At 43.9% G+C, this 19,586-nt stretch overlaps 2 protein-coding genes and 1 long non-coding RNA gene across 3 annotated transcripts; 2 read left to right on the top strand and 1 right to left on the bottom strand.

Moving 5' to 3' along the window:
• The first annotated feature begins 7,679 nt into the window (after nt 1-7,679).
• Nucleotides 7,680-11,876, top strand: LOC134443132 (uncharacterized). Its single transcript, XM_063193048.1, has 10 exons — nt 7,680-7,819; nt 8,137-8,443; nt 8,552-8,837; nt 9,045-9,278; nt 9,611-9,702; nt 10,115-10,219; nt 10,345-10,559; nt 10,929-11,093; nt 11,229-11,473; nt 11,655-11,876. Exons 1-10 carry the CDS (start codon nt 7,680-7,682, stop codon nt 11,666-11,668), a joined length of 1,803 nt encoding a protein of 600 aa, XP_063049118.1. The 3' UTR covers nt 11,669-11,876.
• A 419-nt stretch (nt 11,877-12,295) lies between these two features.
• On the top strand, nt 12,296-13,328 carry LOC134443176 (uncharacterized). The gene is made up of 5 exons (XR_010033592.1): nt 12,296-12,393; nt 12,505-12,659; nt 12,771-12,896; nt 12,986-13,136; nt 13,239-13,328. It is a non-coding gene; the product is annotated as an uncharacterized LOC134443176 (long non-coding RNA).
• Nucleotides 13,329-16,857: 3,529 nt separating this feature from the next.
• LOC134443131 (uncharacterized) lies at nt 16,858-18,623 on the bottom strand. The gene is made up of 3 exons (XM_063193047.1): nt 18,483-18,623; nt 18,029-18,208; nt 16,858-17,358 (listed from the first exon to the last, which is right to left on the bottom strand). The coding sequence occupies exons 1-3, from the start codon at nt 18,621-18,623 to the stop codon at nt 16,858-16,860; spliced, it is 822 nt and encodes a 273-aa protein (XP_063049117.1).
• Between the last annotated feature and the right edge of the window lie 963 nt (nt 18,624-19,586).

Raw genomic sequence — 19,586 nt, 5'->3', positions numbered from 1 at the left:
TGCTTTGAAATACCAGGACATTTTAAATAAAAATCTGTTGCCCTCTGCCCGAAAGCTGAAGCTGGGTCGTCACTGGGTCTTTCAGCAAGACAATGACCCTAAACATATGGCCAAATCTACACAGAAATGGTTCACCATACACAAAATCAAGCTCCTCCCATGGCCATCTCAGTCCCCTGACCTCAACCCCATTGAGAACCTGTGGGGTGAGATGAAGAGGAGAGTACAGAGGAGAGGACCCAGGTCTCTGGATGATTTAGAGAGATTCTGCAAAGAGGAATGGCTGAAGATCCCTCTTTCTGTCTTTTCCCATCTTGTGAAACATTATAGGAGAAGATTAGGTGCTGTTTTGTTGGCAAAAGGGGGTGTGACACACATTATTTGATGTCAAATAATTATTTCTTTATGCGGGATTTTTTCCCCACTGAATAAATGCACTTGTATTGAAGGTTGGATTTTTCTCTTTTTTTCCATTAAGGTCCCATATTATTTAGAAAAAAATAAAAAATAATTGGAGGCTAAAAAACACATCTCAACCAGGGGTGCCAATAATTATGGAGGGCACTGTACAGTTATTATTTCTCAGGGTATTGGTTACAGTCCCTGGAGCAATGTGGGGTTAGGTGCCTTGCTCAAGGGCACTTCAGCCATGGAGATGTAGGGAGAGGTCAGGGGGGATTCGAACCTGCAACCCCCTTTGAAAGACCAACACTCATTACCACTCGACCGCGGCTGCGGTACATGCATTTATATATGCATTTATACATATATAAATGCAAAATACATTACACACACAAGGCATTACACACATCGTTACACATATATAAACCATATAGCTCACTCTTACATAGCCCACATACATTCAACCAAGGCAGATTCTCTCTCTCTCTCTCTCTCTCTCTCTCTCTCTCTCTCTCTCTCTCTCTCTCGCACGCACGCACACACACACGCACGCACGCACGCACACGGCTGTGGTTGGTGATAAGTACATCAGTGTAACAGTGTAACATGTGTCTTAGCTAAGTGGCATAGAGCAGCCAAAAAAACAAAGCGATGAAGTGTCCAAAAAAGTATTCCAGTGATTCATCACATGTGCCTTAGCTGAGTGGTACTGAGGAACCCAAGACAAAGTGTCCAAAAATTGTCCAGGAGTGACAGACGTCACTGTGCACAGTCCAAGTCAAAGAGCCAGGGTCAAGTATTCATCATATCCATTGAAAAAGGATGGGGTATCACAAGTTTCACACTGTGTTGCTCAACCTCTCCACACACACACACACAGAGACACATACGCACACGCACACACACGCATTCCTGATTGTTGTGGGGGGTAGGTAACACCCAAGTGTAGGATAGTCCAGGTAGAAGCACAGGAGGCATACGTACAAATAAAGTGTGCAGGTGTTTATGTGATCCAATCACCTCTGCCGATCTCATTCTATGTGACCTTCTGTGTGGTGTTGAATAGCTGGATGGCCCTGGGGACAAAGGACCTCCATAGCCTATCTGTCCTGCAGGAGATGGCGCAAAATCTGTAACTGAACAGGCTTCTCTGGTTGTCAAAGACAGGGTACAGGGGGTGCTTGTAGTTGTAGTTGTCAATTAACTTATAGAGTCGAGTCTGCTTAGTGTCCTCTTTTCAGCTGTGATAGTGAGAGCCTCCCCAGATAGCAAGCTTACATTGAATCGATGTAGAATCAGCATTCCATTGCCGACGCTAAACCATTGAAACAACATCAGATGTCGATGTTGATTTAGCATCAGTTTGCACCCTCGACTAACATTGAAACTATGTTGATTTTGTAACTATGGATCCACGCAACTTCAACTGTATTTCGATACGTGCCTATATTGAAACAACATTGAAATTTCGACGTAACTAAAAATCAATGAGCTTTCAATGTTATTTCAATAGAAAGGCTACCAGAATTATCTGGCTCATATATCCTGCTTTATCTACAGCCAGGATCCACATTTTAATAATATAAAATAATAAATATGAAACACAAGATGTTTATTAAGAAAGATGTTTATTATTTGAATTATTTTAATTACTGTCACCGCGACTGGCACCTCCAGCTCTGTCCGGCGCATAGCGCAGCCATGCACAGCTTGTGTAAAAACAAGATCATCCATCCGATTCCCACCAGGCTGTTGAGCGAGGGCATCTGAAACACACAAAATATAGTTTTAATTAAAATGAATCCTAACAACACACATCGGTCCATAAAACTTTTCAAATCCCATATCGTGCAATTTCTGAAATATTGTAATGGGTGTTATCACAGCATGTGTAGGCTACGTTGCGATATAGGCTAGAGTAGGCCTACATCTGTTGTGATAACATCCATTACAATACTTACACATCTGGAGGAATACAGCAGGAAATATGGTATTGTGGGATGAATGTACCGTATCCTTACCATTGGGCGTTCTGTTGGAGTCTTCCTAAGGTCCCCGACCTCTGCTGCGTCTGTCTCCCTCCTCCTCCATCTCTGGCCATCGGTCCTACTGGGCTGTTAGGTCGTTATGATTGTGATGGGCCAGGAAAGTCAGAGCTGGAGCTCTCGTTGTGGTCGTGGAAGGTCTAAAGCACATACACACAAGTTTTTACGTTTTAAGTGTGTTCCAGCAACTGACACCAGTACACGTAGCCTACTGCTACTTGTAGCTGCAGTTCACAGAATGGCTGCAGTAAAGCTTGTTAGCCGGCTAGCCTGTTTCATTCAGCTTGTGTTGCCGAGGAAATCGGCCGTGACCGCACCAGGCGCTCTCAATAGGAAAACTGTGGCCGTTTATGGATCGCGGGACACTTACTGTGTAAAAGTATGAAAGAGTGCTTACCTATAGGCCTAATTGTTCATGGATCCGAGCGTGCGCCACTCTTTGTGTCCCGTTCAGCAACGACCGATAACTTCAATCTTTCCCGGTAAACTATATATCGATGGCCTTTCGATCATACGTGATTACCAAATATCAATGATACATCAATCATAATAAGGACGACCTTGAATCAATGTTGTTTCAATATCCTTGCTGTCAACTTTATTTTAGGTCGGGTTACATCGGTTTAACAATGGTGATTCAACATCTATTTTGCATCAATATTTCAATGTCGACCATTCTGATGATTCAGATGGAAAATCAATATCTATTCAATGTCAGCTTGCTATCTGGGTCCGCTTCTCTGCCTACAACAGACTCCGCTTTCCTCACCAGCCTGTCAAGGCAATGTTACCATTGCAGCATGCCACAGCATACTGTAGGAGAGGACACTGGCCATAACAGGCTGATGGATCATCTGCAGGAGTCTGTTGCATACATGGAAGGATCTCAGTTTCCCCAGAAAGTAGAGCCTGTTCTGGCCTTTCTTGTACAGTGCTTGCGACTTTGCAGACCAGTTCAGTTTATTGTCCAGGGGGCGTATTACAGAAACTTCCTATCTTGAAAATCTTATCTTATCTGTTTAGTTACCGCGGCAACGTGACTTTAGGACCGAATTTAGGAAAAGCGTATTACAGAAAAGCGTTTCCTAAGTTGTTTTGCGCATCCTATCTTAAGTTAAGAAAGGGGTATTACAGAAGCATCCTAACTTCGAAAAATCCTAAATAATTGGTCCTAACTTTAGGACAGCCACCCAGCTGTCCTAATTCCAGTTATCCATTGATTTGTTAGCCAAAATTTAGCTGGTGTTCATCACCATTTACCCACGCTCAGCTTGCTGTTTCAGCCAGAGCTAACAGTGAAGTCTATCCGGGAAAACGCATGAACGGATGAAATGTTAATTAAATTAGGCTATATTGACTGACCCAAACAATGTGTGAAGTGAAGATTTGAAGATAAATATAGCCAACTTCGATGTGAAGTCCGATATCAACTTCCTTAATTGACAGCCGACCGTGGGTCAAGCCAAGTCGGCTAATTGTCATTTATTTATATACATGCGCTGGTCATACAAAGACATTTCATGAAATTACGTCTTAACTGTTTTGCGTGCATTCGCTTGGAAAAACAAAGCATTGGGATGAAAATATGGAAAATGGGAAGCACTTTATTGGGACTGAAACCAATGCATTTGGTCAACTTGAGAGTGACCTAATTTCGTCCTCACAGATGTTGCTGTATTATAAATCCGTTCGGTGGAACGTCACTAATAAGTGCGTTATTTAAAGCTGCAGTCTGCAGGATTTTTAAAAGCATATTGCCAGTAACTGTCCTGGGATTCTGAAAGTAGAATATAAAATACCCCATAACAAAAAAAACCGAGCTCTCTAGGTCACCTATACGTCCCGCCCAGGCCCTGCAAAGTTTCAGACCGGTCCGGAAAAAGGTAACCAATCAGGTTTCCAGTTGGGATCTGCTGCCTGTCAATCATTCCATTGTGCACGCGCGTTACAAGGCAGGCTCGTAACCACGCTGACTCGTGCACGGAATCTGTTCTTTGAGAGCACCCATCCAGAGAAGTCGCAGTCAGGAATTGAGAAGTGAAGTCGCAGCCAGATATTGAGAAGTAAAGTCGCAAAATGGAAGGAAAAGGAGAGAAATGGCCAATACCGCCGTTGGCAACCACCGCCTACACGGCAAAAACGGCCAAAAAAAAAGAAATTGGACGAATCAACCGTCAAGGCCCGTAAAAAGGAGTCCGACAAGGCAAGAGGGGCAACGCGGGTGAACATTGGCATTGCCTTTGAAAGGTGGCGGGTTCTGAAAGAGAATAAAGGCTTCAAATTCGACTACGAATTGGCCACATTTCTTCTAGACAGGTAAGTAAAGTTCCACCCGTTTCTATCATCTGCCTGATGTACCGTAAATGCATGTGGGTGAGCGGGAATATTGCCTAAAACTAGCGCCTAAACGCTTTGGCTGAGCTAGTTGTTGTGGCTAATGTGTAGGCTAGTGCTAATGTGGATAAAATATTGCTACCAACTGCGTGTGCTTTTTTAGTCATCTCTACACTGTGCGGTCCGTCGGTCATCTTATTGTGCTCTATGGATTTGCACGTCGATAAGTGTTCGTTTTCTACTACTACCACAAATGAGATACCTAGTTCTAGCCTAAGGGGTTTGATTTTCAATCTGAGAATGACATTGTTGCTGCATAGCCTACACGGAATTGGCTGTAGTTCCAGCCATTGTGCCTTGTTTTGAAGCGACACGTTTCGCAGGTGCATCATTATCTGTCTAGTTTTACACCTAGAACTTGAAAATCGTTTTACGCGCTTCCCCGAAAATGGACAATAGTTTGGAAGTTTGGCTGCTTGGTTGGCAGGAGGTATGCCCGCCCATTCTACATGGCGCCAACGTATAATGTCCGCGCACAGTATGTGACATGTGCTCTTTCACGGTACTGACGAACCAGCCGCATAGGTCGGCGGACTCCTTCGATGCTTTCATGTCCACTTTCAAAGGCTACATCTACTGGTATGTCTCGCTGTGCAATCCTGTAGAAAGCAACAGTGTGTGTGTGTGTGTGTGTTTCATAGACAAAACGCCAGACCATGTCATAGCATGTTTTGTTGCAGTTACCAGGGTTGTACTCCGCCTGTGACCTCGACACCGTCCAAGCGGATGATACCCCCTCCCCGCGTGCCTGTGGCCCTCTCAACAATCGTAGGAGATTCCCTGTCTGATAGGTAGGTTGTAGTAAATGTCATATTTGTGCACTGTTCATTTTCAACAAGTCACCTGATGGAAAAAGTGCAACTTGCATGCCAAGAATCCACTAATGGTATAGCAAACATTTGCTTTTATATAGAGAAGAGGACTTCTCTGAAGATCCCCAGGGTTCTCATGACGACGCCATGCATGTTTTAGAAGAAAGGTAAAGGTTTTTTTATTGAACACTTAACACATAACACACTTTACACATTATTTCACATTCTGGTATGGAATTCATATACTGAATTTATTTTGGGCCTTGTTGTAGCATTTCATTTCCGACCATCAGCGTCCAAGAGGACCTTGATGAGAATGCCTTCAACAGCATTCAAAACTCAATGTAAGTGACTGACCACAGATCTGTGATGGTGTTTATACATGGCATATGAATAATGGGTGTGGTGTACAGCTGGGATAATGGGGATGGTGGAAAAGGTGAACAGACACGGATGTAAATGTAAAGTTATTGTGATGGTGAATGTATGTGGTGTGTGTAAGCACTGTGTGAACTACAGTATATCACGAAAGTGAATACACCCCTCACAGTTTTGCAGATTTTTGAGTATATCTTTTCATAGGAAAGCATTACAGAAATGTAACTTTGACACAATGATTAGTGACCTTTTACCAACATATTTAACCGCTTAAATTTCTTGTTCACTCAGAAAAAAACAAAATACAGCCATTAATGTTTGAACATGTACTCACAAAAGTGAGTACACCCCCAGATTAAAATCCGGTAGAGAAGGGGCTATGTTGGCTCGAATCGTCTCGAAATGAAACAAAATGAAAAGGGATGACAAGGGAGGTCATCAGTGTGCGTTTCAACCTTTCTTTGCATTGAACTTTTAAATTTTGAGTCTGCAACTGGCTTAAATAGATTGGTGTGAGATTTGACTGCAATCCTATGGAGAATATCATGATCTGCTTCAGTAGTCACAGTGCATGTTGACATGCATGTTTCTTTTAGGTGTATTTCAGATTGCCAATGTTGACAGCATTCATGCATCCCCAAACCATGTCAGTCCCACTACCATGCTTGGCTTATGAGAGGATACACCATTTTTGTAAAACTCACTTGTTTACCACCACACATGCTTGACACCATCTAAAGCAAATTTGTTTGTCTTGGTCTCAAGAGAGATGAACAGACCAAGGATATGGATCACTGGAACCATGTCGTGTGATCTGAAGAGACCAAGATAAACAAATTTGCTTTAGATGGTGTCAAGCATGTGTGGTGGTAAACAAGTGAGTTTTACAAAAATGGTGTATCCTCTCATAAGCCAAGCATGGTAGTGGGACTGACATGGTTTGGGGATGCATGAATGCTGTCAACATTGGCAATCTGAAATACACCTAAAAGAAACATGCATGTCAACATGCACTGTGACTACTGAAGCAGATCATGATATTCTCCATAGGATTGCAGTCAAATCTCACACCAATCTATTTAAGCCAGTTGCAGACTCAAAATTTAAAAGTTCAATGCAAAGAAAGGTTGAAATGCACACTGATGACCTCCCTTGTCATCCCTTTTCATTTTGTTTCATTTCGAGACGATTCGAGCCAACATAGCCCCTTCTCTACCGGATTTTAATCTGGGGGTGTACTCACTTTTGTGAGTACATGTTCAAACATTAATGGCTGCATTTTGTTTTTTTCTGAGTGAACAAGAAATTTAAGTGGTTAAATATGTTGTTAAAAGGTCACTAATCATTGTGTCAAAGTTACATTTCTGTAATGCTTTCCTCTGAAAAGATATACTCAAAAATCTGCAAAACTGTGAGGGGTGTATTCACTTTCGTGATATACTGTACATGTGGTAATGTGAGATGTGACTGGTCCCTGGAATAAAAATCATTTACATGTGTGAAGACTGTAAAAAAAAGAAAACAGAGAAAAACGAAGGTTTTAAGCTGTATTTAACAGACATGCCTTTCTTTCTCTCATTCTCTCTTACTCTCTTTCAGCATTGACTGGGAAGAAGACCCAACCTGGTGTCTGGACACTGATGTGGCAATGTCTGAGGATGGAGATGAGGACAACTACAATGATGACGACTACAATGATGATGACTACGACGATGATGATGAGGAGGACGATGACGGCAATGACGAGGATGATGATGACGAGGACTATGTTCCTCCTCTCTGTCTACGGTAAGAAATGGACTTTGGCATGCAATTCTGCTGGAACATATGTTCTTATAAACACACAATGTGGTTGTGCAGTACATGTATCTTTGTACAACACTAACCATAATTTTAATCACTTCCAAATATAGCGGATGTCTTGGTAGTGGTAGTCTAAGCTATTTACATCTGGATAATGCACATATATCTGATGCACATACAATGCACTTATACACCTGTACAGGCCTGTGTTGGTACTAGCCTGTTAGTAAAATTAATTCTTGCACTGACTCTCCAGTCTGACTGGGTACAGGTTTTGAACAGAGACATTTGTATTCCAATAGTGCTGGTGCAGGCTGTAAGACAAACATCAGGGTGGAGAATCTCGAGTCGATTGGCTTGGATGACACCGTCCATGACATTCCGGACATGGACAGCTGCTCTACACCACCACTGCCCGGGAAGGTGGAAGTGGACAAGGAGGACGTCATCCTTGGAGAAAGAGTGTCCATGGTGTACCATGTGTGCCTTCAACAACTGGCTGAGTACCTCACCCTGCCAATATCACATTGCCCAACTTCTCAGTGTGGTGTTCCAGGACCATACCATGTAAAGTGCAAGGAGAGAGGTACAGCCATCATTCTGGAATGGGTAAGTTTACAATACAGAAGCCTTGTTCCATTGGTTAGTTATTCTAAACTACACACACACACACACACACACACACTGACATTATACATGTTTTTTATGTTTTCCTAGATCTGTGAAAATGGTCACTGTGTCTGGCAGTGGAACTCACAGCCCATGTTCAAGTTTGGGATGCAGGCTGGGGACTTCATGTTGGCAACCAACATTCTGTTGTCTGGTAACAACTACGCGAAGACGGCCCTTTTGTTCCGGTTTTTGAACATGGGTGTTGTAAATCGAGCCACCTTTTTCCGCGTACAGGACTGGTACTGTGTGGATGCTATAAAAGATTTCTGGCAAGTGAAGCGGGAGGAAGTTGTGTCCAGGCTGAAGTCAAAGGAGAGTGTCGTTCTTTTGGGTAAGAACACCTGATGTGGAGCACAACAGCTGTTTCATAGGTCGAGAGGAGCCGGAGGAGTGATTGACAGCTGCCATGCTATTCCCGACTTCTGATATTTAATCTCTCCTTCCCATTTCTCTGTGTTGCGTGAAGGCTCTTAACTTTCCCCACCTCCTTTATGATTCATTTGTTCATTCATTTGTTCCCTCTCTGCTCTTCAAACAGCTGATGGCCGCATGGACAGCCCTGGGTTTTGTGCTCAATACTGCACATACACTGTAATGGACAATGACAGCAAGGAGGTCGTGCATGTTGAGAACATCAACAAGAGAGAAACGCAGAGGGTGTCTGTAAGGATGGAGAAGGAGGGCTTCATGAGAAGTTTTGACACACTGTCAAAGGAATTGAAGATAGCGGAAATTTGCACCGATGCTCACTCTCAGATATCTGCACTTTTCAGTAAGGCTTATTTCTGCACCATGAATTAAGTGTTTTCACAGGCGAGCTTTGCCGGTTGTTTGAGTAGTTCTAATTTTCTAAGTATTTTTTTTGTTTAATTATTTGTTAAACATTTTAGAACTAAAAGACATTATATTGATATGGTTACTCAATTACATGATTTCAAAGTGCTGTGTAAATGCATGGTGTGTGTAAATATGGATCTGCTGTATTACCTATGTGGGCAAACATCCATCCTGTAAAGCAGAGCATGGACTTGGTTACAATTGTGTTTTTTACTAGTACTCCATATCAAAATGTACTCTATGTGTATTCCTTCCTGAATGTCACAGATCCAAAACGTGGACAATACAAGGACACCGGGGTGTTCCATTCATTGGACATGTGGCATGGGTCAAAAAACCTGGGAAAGAAGATCCACGCTGTGAGTGTTTTATAATTACAGCACACTTCTGTGACATTAGCCATGGAGGGAGGTATAGAGAGAACTGGTAAGGACAGGATTCAAACCTGCAACACTGTGATCTAAAGTCCACCTCTCTAAACACTAGGTCAGGGCTTCCCCGGCTGGTCATAATATGTGTGTCCGTCCGATGAGACATACTGTTTTATTTGTTTTTCTGTGGCGGTGACTTGTCATTTCAAGCTGATTTCATCCAGTTAACGAAATTGTGTCCCAATACCCCCATTCTCAATTGCCTCATTTTTTCCAGTGTTGTATACAGTTCACATTTCTCACAGGTGTCTTTCCAGTTCATCTTAGGTTTGCCTCCTCTGTGTACATGACAATGGACATTCTCTGCAATATCTTACTATTTTTAATTATTTATTCATAGGCTGGCCAGCGTAAGGGTTGTTCCATCCTACTGCAGTGGATGAAGGACATCTGCAACCATTTTTGGTTCTGCTGCAAAACAGCTGAAAATTACGACGAATTCTTTGTGAGTTGTCATACACTCTTCAAATCTCTATGTAATGGCAGGCCTTTGCTACTGTTGCATTTTTGAAAATAAATTGAGATTTTCTGACTGTACATAACTTTTTGTATCATGGCATCCTGTACCAGGACCTTTGGATTGCCCTTCTACACCATGTGGCCAATGAACATGAGTGGGGTGTGGATGAATGTCTACACCGCTCCCCGGGTGAATGTCTGCACGGCCCCTTGGGTGATAGAAACAAGGACTGGGTGCTGAGGGGCTCTGAGGCACACAACGCCCTGGCAGAAATCATTCGCAACCAGCGCTGGCTACAGCAGGTACCAAAGTACCTGCACTTCAGGTAATGACATAATATGAATTATGAATTCTTGAAACAACAGCCACATCCAACTGTCATCCACAACCAACATACTTGCATTGACCCCTGTCCAATCGTATCATATTCTACACCACCCACATTGTTAAACACATAACACATGTATTTGTATGTATTGCCTACTCCCTTGTCTGCATGCTGTCATATTGAATACAAAGGGTCACATACATCATGCACATAATTTATCTTTGTCTTGCTTGCGTTCATGCTCACTGCAACTTATGCGTCAAACTACATTTCACACACAAATAAATGTTAGTAGTATGTAAACATGAAAAGCGCTTGGTTTCATATGGATACTGTCTTCTCCACCCTTTTCTTTTGTATTTGTAGGTCAACTGCTGAGTTGGAGTCTTTCAACAACCATATCTTGATGTATGCCAGCAAGCGCTTTTGCTTCACCCCTCCCGTGTACGAAGCCAGAATCCTGCTTGCTGCCCTGGACTACAATCACCATGTGCACAGGCAACCCAAAAGAAGACCTGATGGCTCACTACAGTAAGTGATCAGCACATCCATGTCATTAATCAAATGGAAACATCGAGTAACACTAAAAGTACTACATGTTATTTATTGGTGTCAAGGTCTGGGGTTGCTGGTGGTCATGTGTGGTCTTTGGGATCTGTTTGTTAGATGCCGAAAGTTGTACAACAAAAAGTCTGCCATGTGGAGCTTGTACATAATGAAAGAGGACAAGGACTATTGCTACATTCCGGAACTCCAGAGAGCCATCATCGGAAAGCGTTTGTCAATGGGCCGTGGTCTACCCCGTCGTTCACAAGACAGGCCCGAGGACCCACGCCGACATGGACTACTAGCGGGTGTGCCAGCACCCACCATGCAGGAGCTTCTGGACAAGCAATCGTGTCGGGGTGCTGGTAAGTTTTAAGATGATGTCTTGACATTGTAGTCCATTCATTGTAGCGAAAAGTAATAGACCAAATGTAAAAAAAAAACACTGGTTTATACTGTTCATTGGTCTTGACATGATCACTCCTGAAAATGTCAACATGCCGCTGTACTCATCTAACGCTGCTTGAGTTCTATTTTCTCCCATAGTAATGCTGCAGTGAAGACTGTCATAATGCCTCCTCAGCATCCCTACTGGTACAAGTCTCAGCCTCTGCCCTCCTCAGCATCCCTACTGGTACAAGTCTCAGCCTCTGCCCTCCTCAGCATCCCTACTGGTACAAGTCTCAGCCTCTGCCCTCCTCAGCATCCCTACTGGTACAAGTCTCAGCCTCTGCCCTCCTCTGCATACATACTGTCAGCCCACTCACCTGCTGTTCCCACCACCTTGTTTCATCTTCTGTTGGTGAGTGCACAGTCACGGTTTATGAATTTCAGTACCCAAGGGCAACATCTAACCTACTCGTAAGTGGAATATATACATCACAGCTAACCAACTCCTCTGTTTCATTGACAGACCATTCATACTGTTTCCACGGCTGTGCCCTCGTCAGCAGCCCAAACGGTCATCGCCCTGTCTCGGCCTCTACCCAGGACTCCCAACTGCGGTCTGCATCTCTACTGTCAGCCCATTCACCTGCTGTTGCCACCACGTGTCATCTTCTGTTGTTCGACAGGTGAGTGTACAGACACAGTTTGTGAATTTCAGTACCCAATGGCCACATATAACCTACTTTGAATATACACAACACACCTAACCGACTCCTGTTTCATTTGCAGTACTGTGCACCCTCGCCTGCAGCCCAAACAGTCATCGCCCTGTCTCGGCCTATACCCAAACCAGCTGTTACCTCTACCCAGTGATGTGCCTTCATCCGCAGCCAAAACGGTCAGTGCCTGGACCCTGTGTTTGAACTTCCAAAATGAAGAATTGAATCTCCAAATGAAGAATTCATCAAAGTTGAATGTACACAGCTAACCAACTCTGTTTCATTCCCAGAAGTCTCATGCAGCACCCAGGACTGTGCCCTCGTCAGCAGCCCAAACGGTCATCGCCCTGTCTCAGCTTCTACCCAGGTCTCCCAACTGCGGTCTGCATCTCTACTCTCAGCCCACTCACCTGCTGTTCCCACCACCTTGTTTCATCTTCTGTTGGTGAGTGCACAGTCACTGTTTGTGAATTTCAGTACCCAAGGGCAATATCTAACCTACTCGTAAGTGGAATATATACAACACAGCTAACCAACTCCTCTGTTTCATTGACAGACCATTCATACTGTTCCCACGGTTGTGCCCTCGTCTGCAGCCCAAACGGTCATCGCCCTGTCTCAGCCTCCACCCAAACCAGCTGTTACTCTGCCCAGTGATGTGCCTTCAACCGCAGCCAAAATGGTCAGTTCCTGTACCCTGTGTTTTAACTTGAATCTCCAAATAGTCATTTCATCATTTACAAAACTAACCAACTCCTGTTTCGTTTGAAGATAATTGCATGCAGTACCCAGTAGCCCACGACTGTGCCCTTGTCAGCAGCCCAAATGGTCATCGCCCTGTCTCAGCCTCTGCCCCAGCCTCTGCCCTAACCAGCTGTTGCTACCTCTGTCCAGTGATGATTCATCACATGTAGCTGAACCGGTCAGTGCTCACACAATGTTTATGAATCTCAATCACCAAATGGTAAATTTTACCCATCTGAATTGTTACGACACACCTCACTAGCTGTTCTGTATTTTGCAGACCATTCATGCAGTACCCACGGCTGTGCCCTCATCTGCAGCCTAACTGCTCACCGCCCCGTCTCAGCCTCTGCCCTCGTCTGCAGCCCAACTGGTCAGCCAGGGCCTGCTTTGCCCGCTCACCTGCTGCCCAGTGTCATCTTTTGTAGTTTGACTGGTGAGTGCACAAATACTGTTTGTGAAATTCACTATCCAAGGGGCACTTTTAACCTAAGTGGAATATACACAAATGGAGAGCTCATCAAAGTCAAATGTACACAACACAACTATTAGGGTTGTGCCGATAGACGATATCATCGTCCATCGGCGATGGACAGCTGGCATCACGATGGACGGCAAACATCGTGATGCCAAGGAATCTTGTAGGCCTACTTGTGTATTTTTGAAGCCGCTGCTATAGTAATCATTACGGTACTTGACTTCACATTACCGTAAAATCCGTAGTACTAGCAGCGGTTTTCAAGACAAGTTGTGAACACAAGCCCCAAGCGGAGTGAATTATATAACTACGAAAAAAACTCAATGGAATTAAAAAAAAAAAACTTGTGAACTAAGCCCAACTATTGTTTGCTGCAGATGTGTGTAAGTAGACCTAAGTGATATCGTTCATTTATTTCTGTTACCTAAGTTGTTGACTACAAAGGGGACTCTTTACGCATCGCCTAGCTGGCTCCTCCGGAGTAACATGACGATAAGCAACACGTTCGGCAATTGCGACAGTTCAACATTTCATGTTTAACGGTTCACCTCAAAATGTTTAATCGCTATTCGCGGTGGAGATGTCTTGTGAAGCAGCCACTCAAGAGTGTACACTTCTGATAAGCCCACTGTCAATAAGGTGAGCAAGCGGTTCCATGTCCGCCCACTTGTCTTCATGGCTTCACCGCCATGTAGAACTATCCATTGATCAACTCCATTGATGAGGGGAAAAAAGTCTCGATATGACCTAAACAAAACATTCCGTATTCTAGAGCTAGGAATTGACAAAGTCGGGGCTAAAATCCATGGCAAAGCCTCTCGAGAGGGCACGCAATCACGCGTGGGTTCTCATCTCGTTCCCATTTAGTTTTCTGGTGAGCGAGAGGGGCTAAAGTTATAGCCTACTAGCCTGTGCAAAAACGCAGCGCATATGTCGTCTTAAAATAGTTACGATAAATAACGCACAGATGTAACAAATTTATTGACAAGTCTCCCAAAAACGCCACGCAATGAACTGATGGTAAAGTAGCAAGCACTGGGCTTGCAGGTGACACGGGAGGAGAGACGAGAAGGGCGAGGGGGAGGGGTCAGCGGGGGATCTCTGCATCTCAGCGACCATCTCACAAAGCAGCTGAGCAAGAACGCTGAGGAGGTTTAAAAAAAAAAATCCCCCAGAATGTAATAATAATATTAATATATTTCACTTACTCTTAAATTAAATAGAATTAAATAATAACTTAGCTGAAGATGAATAATAAAAATAAATACAAAATATATCAATATATTTTTTTTAAAATAAATATTACGCGCCCCCCCCCCCCCCCCCCCCCCCCATGAGGCGATGTCATCGTCCATCGCATCGTCTCACTGTAAACATCGTCAGCTGTCAATTAGGGGGACATCGCCCAAGCCTAACAACTATCCATCTGAATTTATACGACACACCTAACTAGCTGTACTGTGACATTTGCAGATCATTCATGTAGCACCCAGGACTGTGCCCTCGTCTGCAGCCCAAACGGTCATCGCCCTGTCTCAGCCTCTGCACAGGACTCTAAAGTCTGCTTCCCTACTGGTCAGCTAGAGCCTACTCTCTGCCCACTCACCTGCTGTTGTCACCACCCAGTGTCATCTTCTGTAGTCCAACAGGTGAGTGCACAGATACAGTTTGTGAATTTTACTATCCAAGGGCCATATGTACTGTAATATTTTTAGTTGTTCATATCCAGAATTCTTGCTGCCCATTTACAAGTGTTACCTTATCAAAATTGCACTTTTCATACATGACAAGGGAGATCTCCTCCATTGTCATATTCATTTTTAGCTGCAAAAATTACTGCACTTTGGTCATACTAACAAATATTGGATTATTATTCGGTAAATATTCATGAAAATACCTAATTGGGCAATAGGAAGCACAGTTTCAATGAGCTGTGTAGTTGCATCATCTGCTCTGGCCACATCCTATACAGTGCATCTCTAACCTACCGGTAAGTGGAATATACACAACAGAACTACCGGTAACCAACTCTTTCATTTGCAGACCATTCATGCAGTACCCAGTTGCCCACGGCTGTGCCCTCGTCCGCAGCCCAAACGGTCATCGCCCTGTCTCAGCCTCCACCCAAACCAGCTGTTGCCTCTGCCCAGTGATGGGCCTTCATCCACAGCCAAAACGGTCAGTGCCTGGACCCTGTGTTTGAACTTGAATCTCCAAATGGAGAATTCATCAAAGTTGAATGTACACAGCTAACCAACTCTGTTTCATTCCCAGAAGTCTCATGCAGCACCCAGGACTGTGCCCTCGTCAGCAGCCCAAACGGTCATCGCCCTGTCTCAGCTTCTACCCAGGTCTCCCAACTGCGGTCTGCATCTCTACTGTCAGCCCATTCACCTGCTGTTGCCACCACCCCGTGTCATCTTCTGTTGTTCGACAGGTGAGTGCACAGTCACTGTTTGTAAAGTTCAGTACCCAAGGGCCACATCTAACCTACTTTGAATATACACAACACGCCTAACCAACTCCTGTTTTGTTTGCAGAAACTTACATGTAGTAGCCCTACTGTGCGCCCTCGCCTGCAGCCCAAACGGTCATCGCCCTGTCTCAGCCTCCACCCAAACCAGCTGCTACCTCTGCCCAGTGATGGGCCTTCATTCGCAGCCAAAACGGTCAGTTCCTGTACCCTGTGTTTGAATGCCACATTTGGAGATTCAAGTTCAAAGTTGAATGTATACAAAACATCTAATCATCTCCTGCTCTGTTTAAATTCCAGACCATTCATGCAGTATCCAGGACTGTGCCTTGTCTGCAGCCTAACCGGTTAGTGCCATGTCTCAGCCTCGCCCACTCGGCTTCTGTTATCAGTGTGAATAGTGGTATGAATGCAATAGTGTCAATCATACGTCCAAAAAAATGTAAATGATGTATTCTATGGGGAAAAGTAATGTCTTGTTCTTGTTTAGGTGCAAATCACAAAAAATATGAAGCTCCATTTCCTGAAATATTGTTCTTCATTACATTCAATGCTGTTCAACTAACATCTCATTCTTCAATTTTCCTTTGACCTTTCTGTAGGTATCACATTGCTACAGCCCATAGACCAAGAGGGAGGCTTCACACTGGACCTCTGATCCCTATTTTTCATCTTGTATTGAAACTGGTTTCTTCAAGTGGAAGATTGCCATAACACTTCATTAAAACTTGTTCACCATAATGTGTTGAATTATTACTGAAGAATATGAAAGTAATATGAATGTAAAGTGAGTTACAGGGTACTATAATGCGATGACAGATTGTAGATTCATAAAACTGTTTGTGTGCAAATAAGGATAGAAACAAAATATTAACCAAACAATATTTTAATGCACAATAACAATAACAATAACAAGAGGAATAGGAAAAGTATAATAATAACCAATAATTACACCCTCCTGGGAACAAAGCCCCGGTATTGCCCATCCGGGTCAGGGAACCTGTCCCTTATTGCCCATACGCAGCAACTTGGGATGACCACTCTGCGCCCTGCACCCAGTGTCCCTCTTGTCCAGGCAATGTACTGGCGGTAGGCCGCATGGCGGAATTGCCTGGTGTTCTCCCGGTCGTGCTCTTCCTCCACCAGGACCCGCAGGTCATTCCATAGAACGCGGGCTAAGGAGAGCCCACCCTGGTCCAGCACATAGGCCTCCATTTCAGGCAGTAGCGTGACACAGTTGACCTCGCTGCAGCACTTCTGCTCAACCAGGGTGGGCATCTCCCGACACCTCCCACACACACACCAGGAGGGCTGTCCAGAGCCAGGAGGAGGGGCAGCTTGAGGGTCTCGCAGGCGCCGCAAAATATTAAAAATAAGGCCTGGATTTTCTGTGAAACACTCATCCAGTACTTCGTGGGCCTGATCGAGTGAAAGGCGTCGAATTTGTCCCTGAGATAGATATATAAAGAGAGAGGAATAGAGGGAGATTACAAAATTAGGTGTCAGTCAAATTACTGATGGTCGCAGTACAACATAGGCCCATGATTGATACTACATAACTGTTGCACCATCTAGTCCATTGTACCAGATGACTGTTGTTACTGAAAAACCTAAGGAGCCACCACAAACTTCAGCTAACCATCGTAGAACAGATCACAAGACGAGAACACCGGTCAACTTTTTAGTCAGGTACTTTGACAGCAGTGGTGGACAAAGTAAAAGTAAACAAAAGAAACACAGTTTCTTTCCAACACAGGTAACTTATCTGAGTAAAAAAGTAGACCAATGTACTTGTCTTACAATAAGCTGATTCTGCAGAGGTTGGGTTGAGTTTGTGGTGGGTCCTTGTTAGGTTTTTATTGGTTTTCCAGTAATAAAGTCTATCTCAATAGGTAGGTAAAATGGAGTAAACGGTGTAACAGTGTAATATCATGTGCTGCTGTAATTACACCACAAAAGTACTTTTACTTTGTCTTGGGAAGGAAGCTGTTGGGTTTTTAAAATGTATGTATTTTAATTATTATTGTTAATTTATTATTTTTTACTTTTGAGACCACTGCCAAAAAGGGGAAATATTCTGTACATGGGAATCATGAATGTAAGTTAGAAAAAAACTCACACGTCCGTGCACAAGCCTTTCAGTGCGCAGGTTATTGATTCTCCTCACGTCCTCCTGACTGAGGAGATCCCCCCTGCGCCTGGTGGACCGGCTCCGGTTTCGTGGACGACCACGGCCTCTGGACCTGGACGAGGTGGAGGGCCCGGCCCCCGACTCCTCTCCAAAGGATGTATCAGCACTCTATACATATCAACAATTATTTATATGAGTTTCATTGCCATCGCCAAATGTGTACATGCAAAATCTAGTTAGCTAGTAGTAGCATTTTTATGCTATGCTGTACAATTCGAAATATATATTTTTTAAAATAACACGATAGGCCTATAACCCCCCCATAGCACAAATAACTGATGGAAATATAGTATTATATCGTCAACATCGTGTAATTATTTATGTACCTATTATGGTGGTCACTGTTGTGCAAATACTTGAACTTGATTTAGGGGATACTTACTGTATCTTCCATGTCCGCCTGAATAATACTGACGGTCACGTCACTGCCGGACAGGTGCCAGGCAGGAGAGTAGTCGTGCACGCGCATCTGGCGAGCACAATCGTCATGCACGACTTCTCGTAGGCGGGACAGGAAGTTCATTCATTTTTCCATTTTCAGTTAAAAAAAAGGCAATTTCTTGCGTTTTGCGACTTCAAAGGTAAACATTTTTAACTTCAAGCGTTCTGATACGACTATACAACCCCTAAAATGCAAAAATCGGGACTTGGCGTTTGACAACAACAAAACCTGCAGACTGCAGCTTTAAAAGTAATGAGCTTAAAAAGTTTAGCGAAATATTTACGTCCTCTTCCTCTCTGGTGTAATATCACGCAGACGGCGAGATGCAGCAGCAGTCAAATCTGTGTATTCTAGCTTGCGTCGCACTAACTGTTGCTAGGTAGCGGTGCATTTGCCGTCAGGTAACAGACATAAAAAGTCGATCGTAGATGTTTAGATCGCTACTTTAGGATTCCTAACTCAAGATAAGATAGGATTTCCAAAGATAAGATAAGAATCCTAAATGAAGTTAGGATTTGTTTCTGTAATACCAAACTGGAAAAAATCTTATCTCAAGTCAAAAGTTAAGATAGGACGACTGAAGATAGGAAGTTTTCTGTAATACGCCCCCAGGCGTACACCCAGGTGCCTTTTTGTGCAGACTGTCACTTCTATCTCCCCTCAATAGAGACAGGTACCAGGGGTGGGGTGTTTCGTCTGAAGTCAACCACCATTTCTTTGGTTTTGGTGGTGCTCAGCTGCAGGTGGTTGATTCTGCACCATCTGACAAAGTCCTCCTCCAGGCCCCTTTACTTCCCCTCCTATCCACCTTTAATGCATTCAACAATGGCTGAGTTGTTGTTGAAGTCAGTGGTTTACAGGGTGAGTAGCACCAGGAAAGCACCATCCCAGACAGCACACTTACGTCTTGCCAACGTTGGCAAGATGCTTTTTGCCCGATGTAAAATACATCGGCACGACGTCTTTGAAAGGACCGTTTGCTCATCGGCAAGATGTTGGGCAGACGTCGGCAAATAGGCGACAGGCGATGGGGAGCCAACGTTA

The sequence above is a fragment of the Engraulis encrasicolus genome, unplaced genomic scaffold (genome assembly GCF_034702125.1).
Source record: "Engraulis encrasicolus isolate BLACKSEA-1 unplaced genomic scaffold, IST_EnEncr_1.0 scaffold_28_np1212, whole genome shotgun sequence".
NCBI lineage: Eukaryota > Metazoa > Chordata > Actinopteri > Clupeiformes > Engraulidae > Engraulis > Engraulis encrasicolus.
The sequence above is the reverse complement of the archived record's forward strand: the minus strand, read 5'-3'. Positions and strand labels throughout refer to the sequence as shown.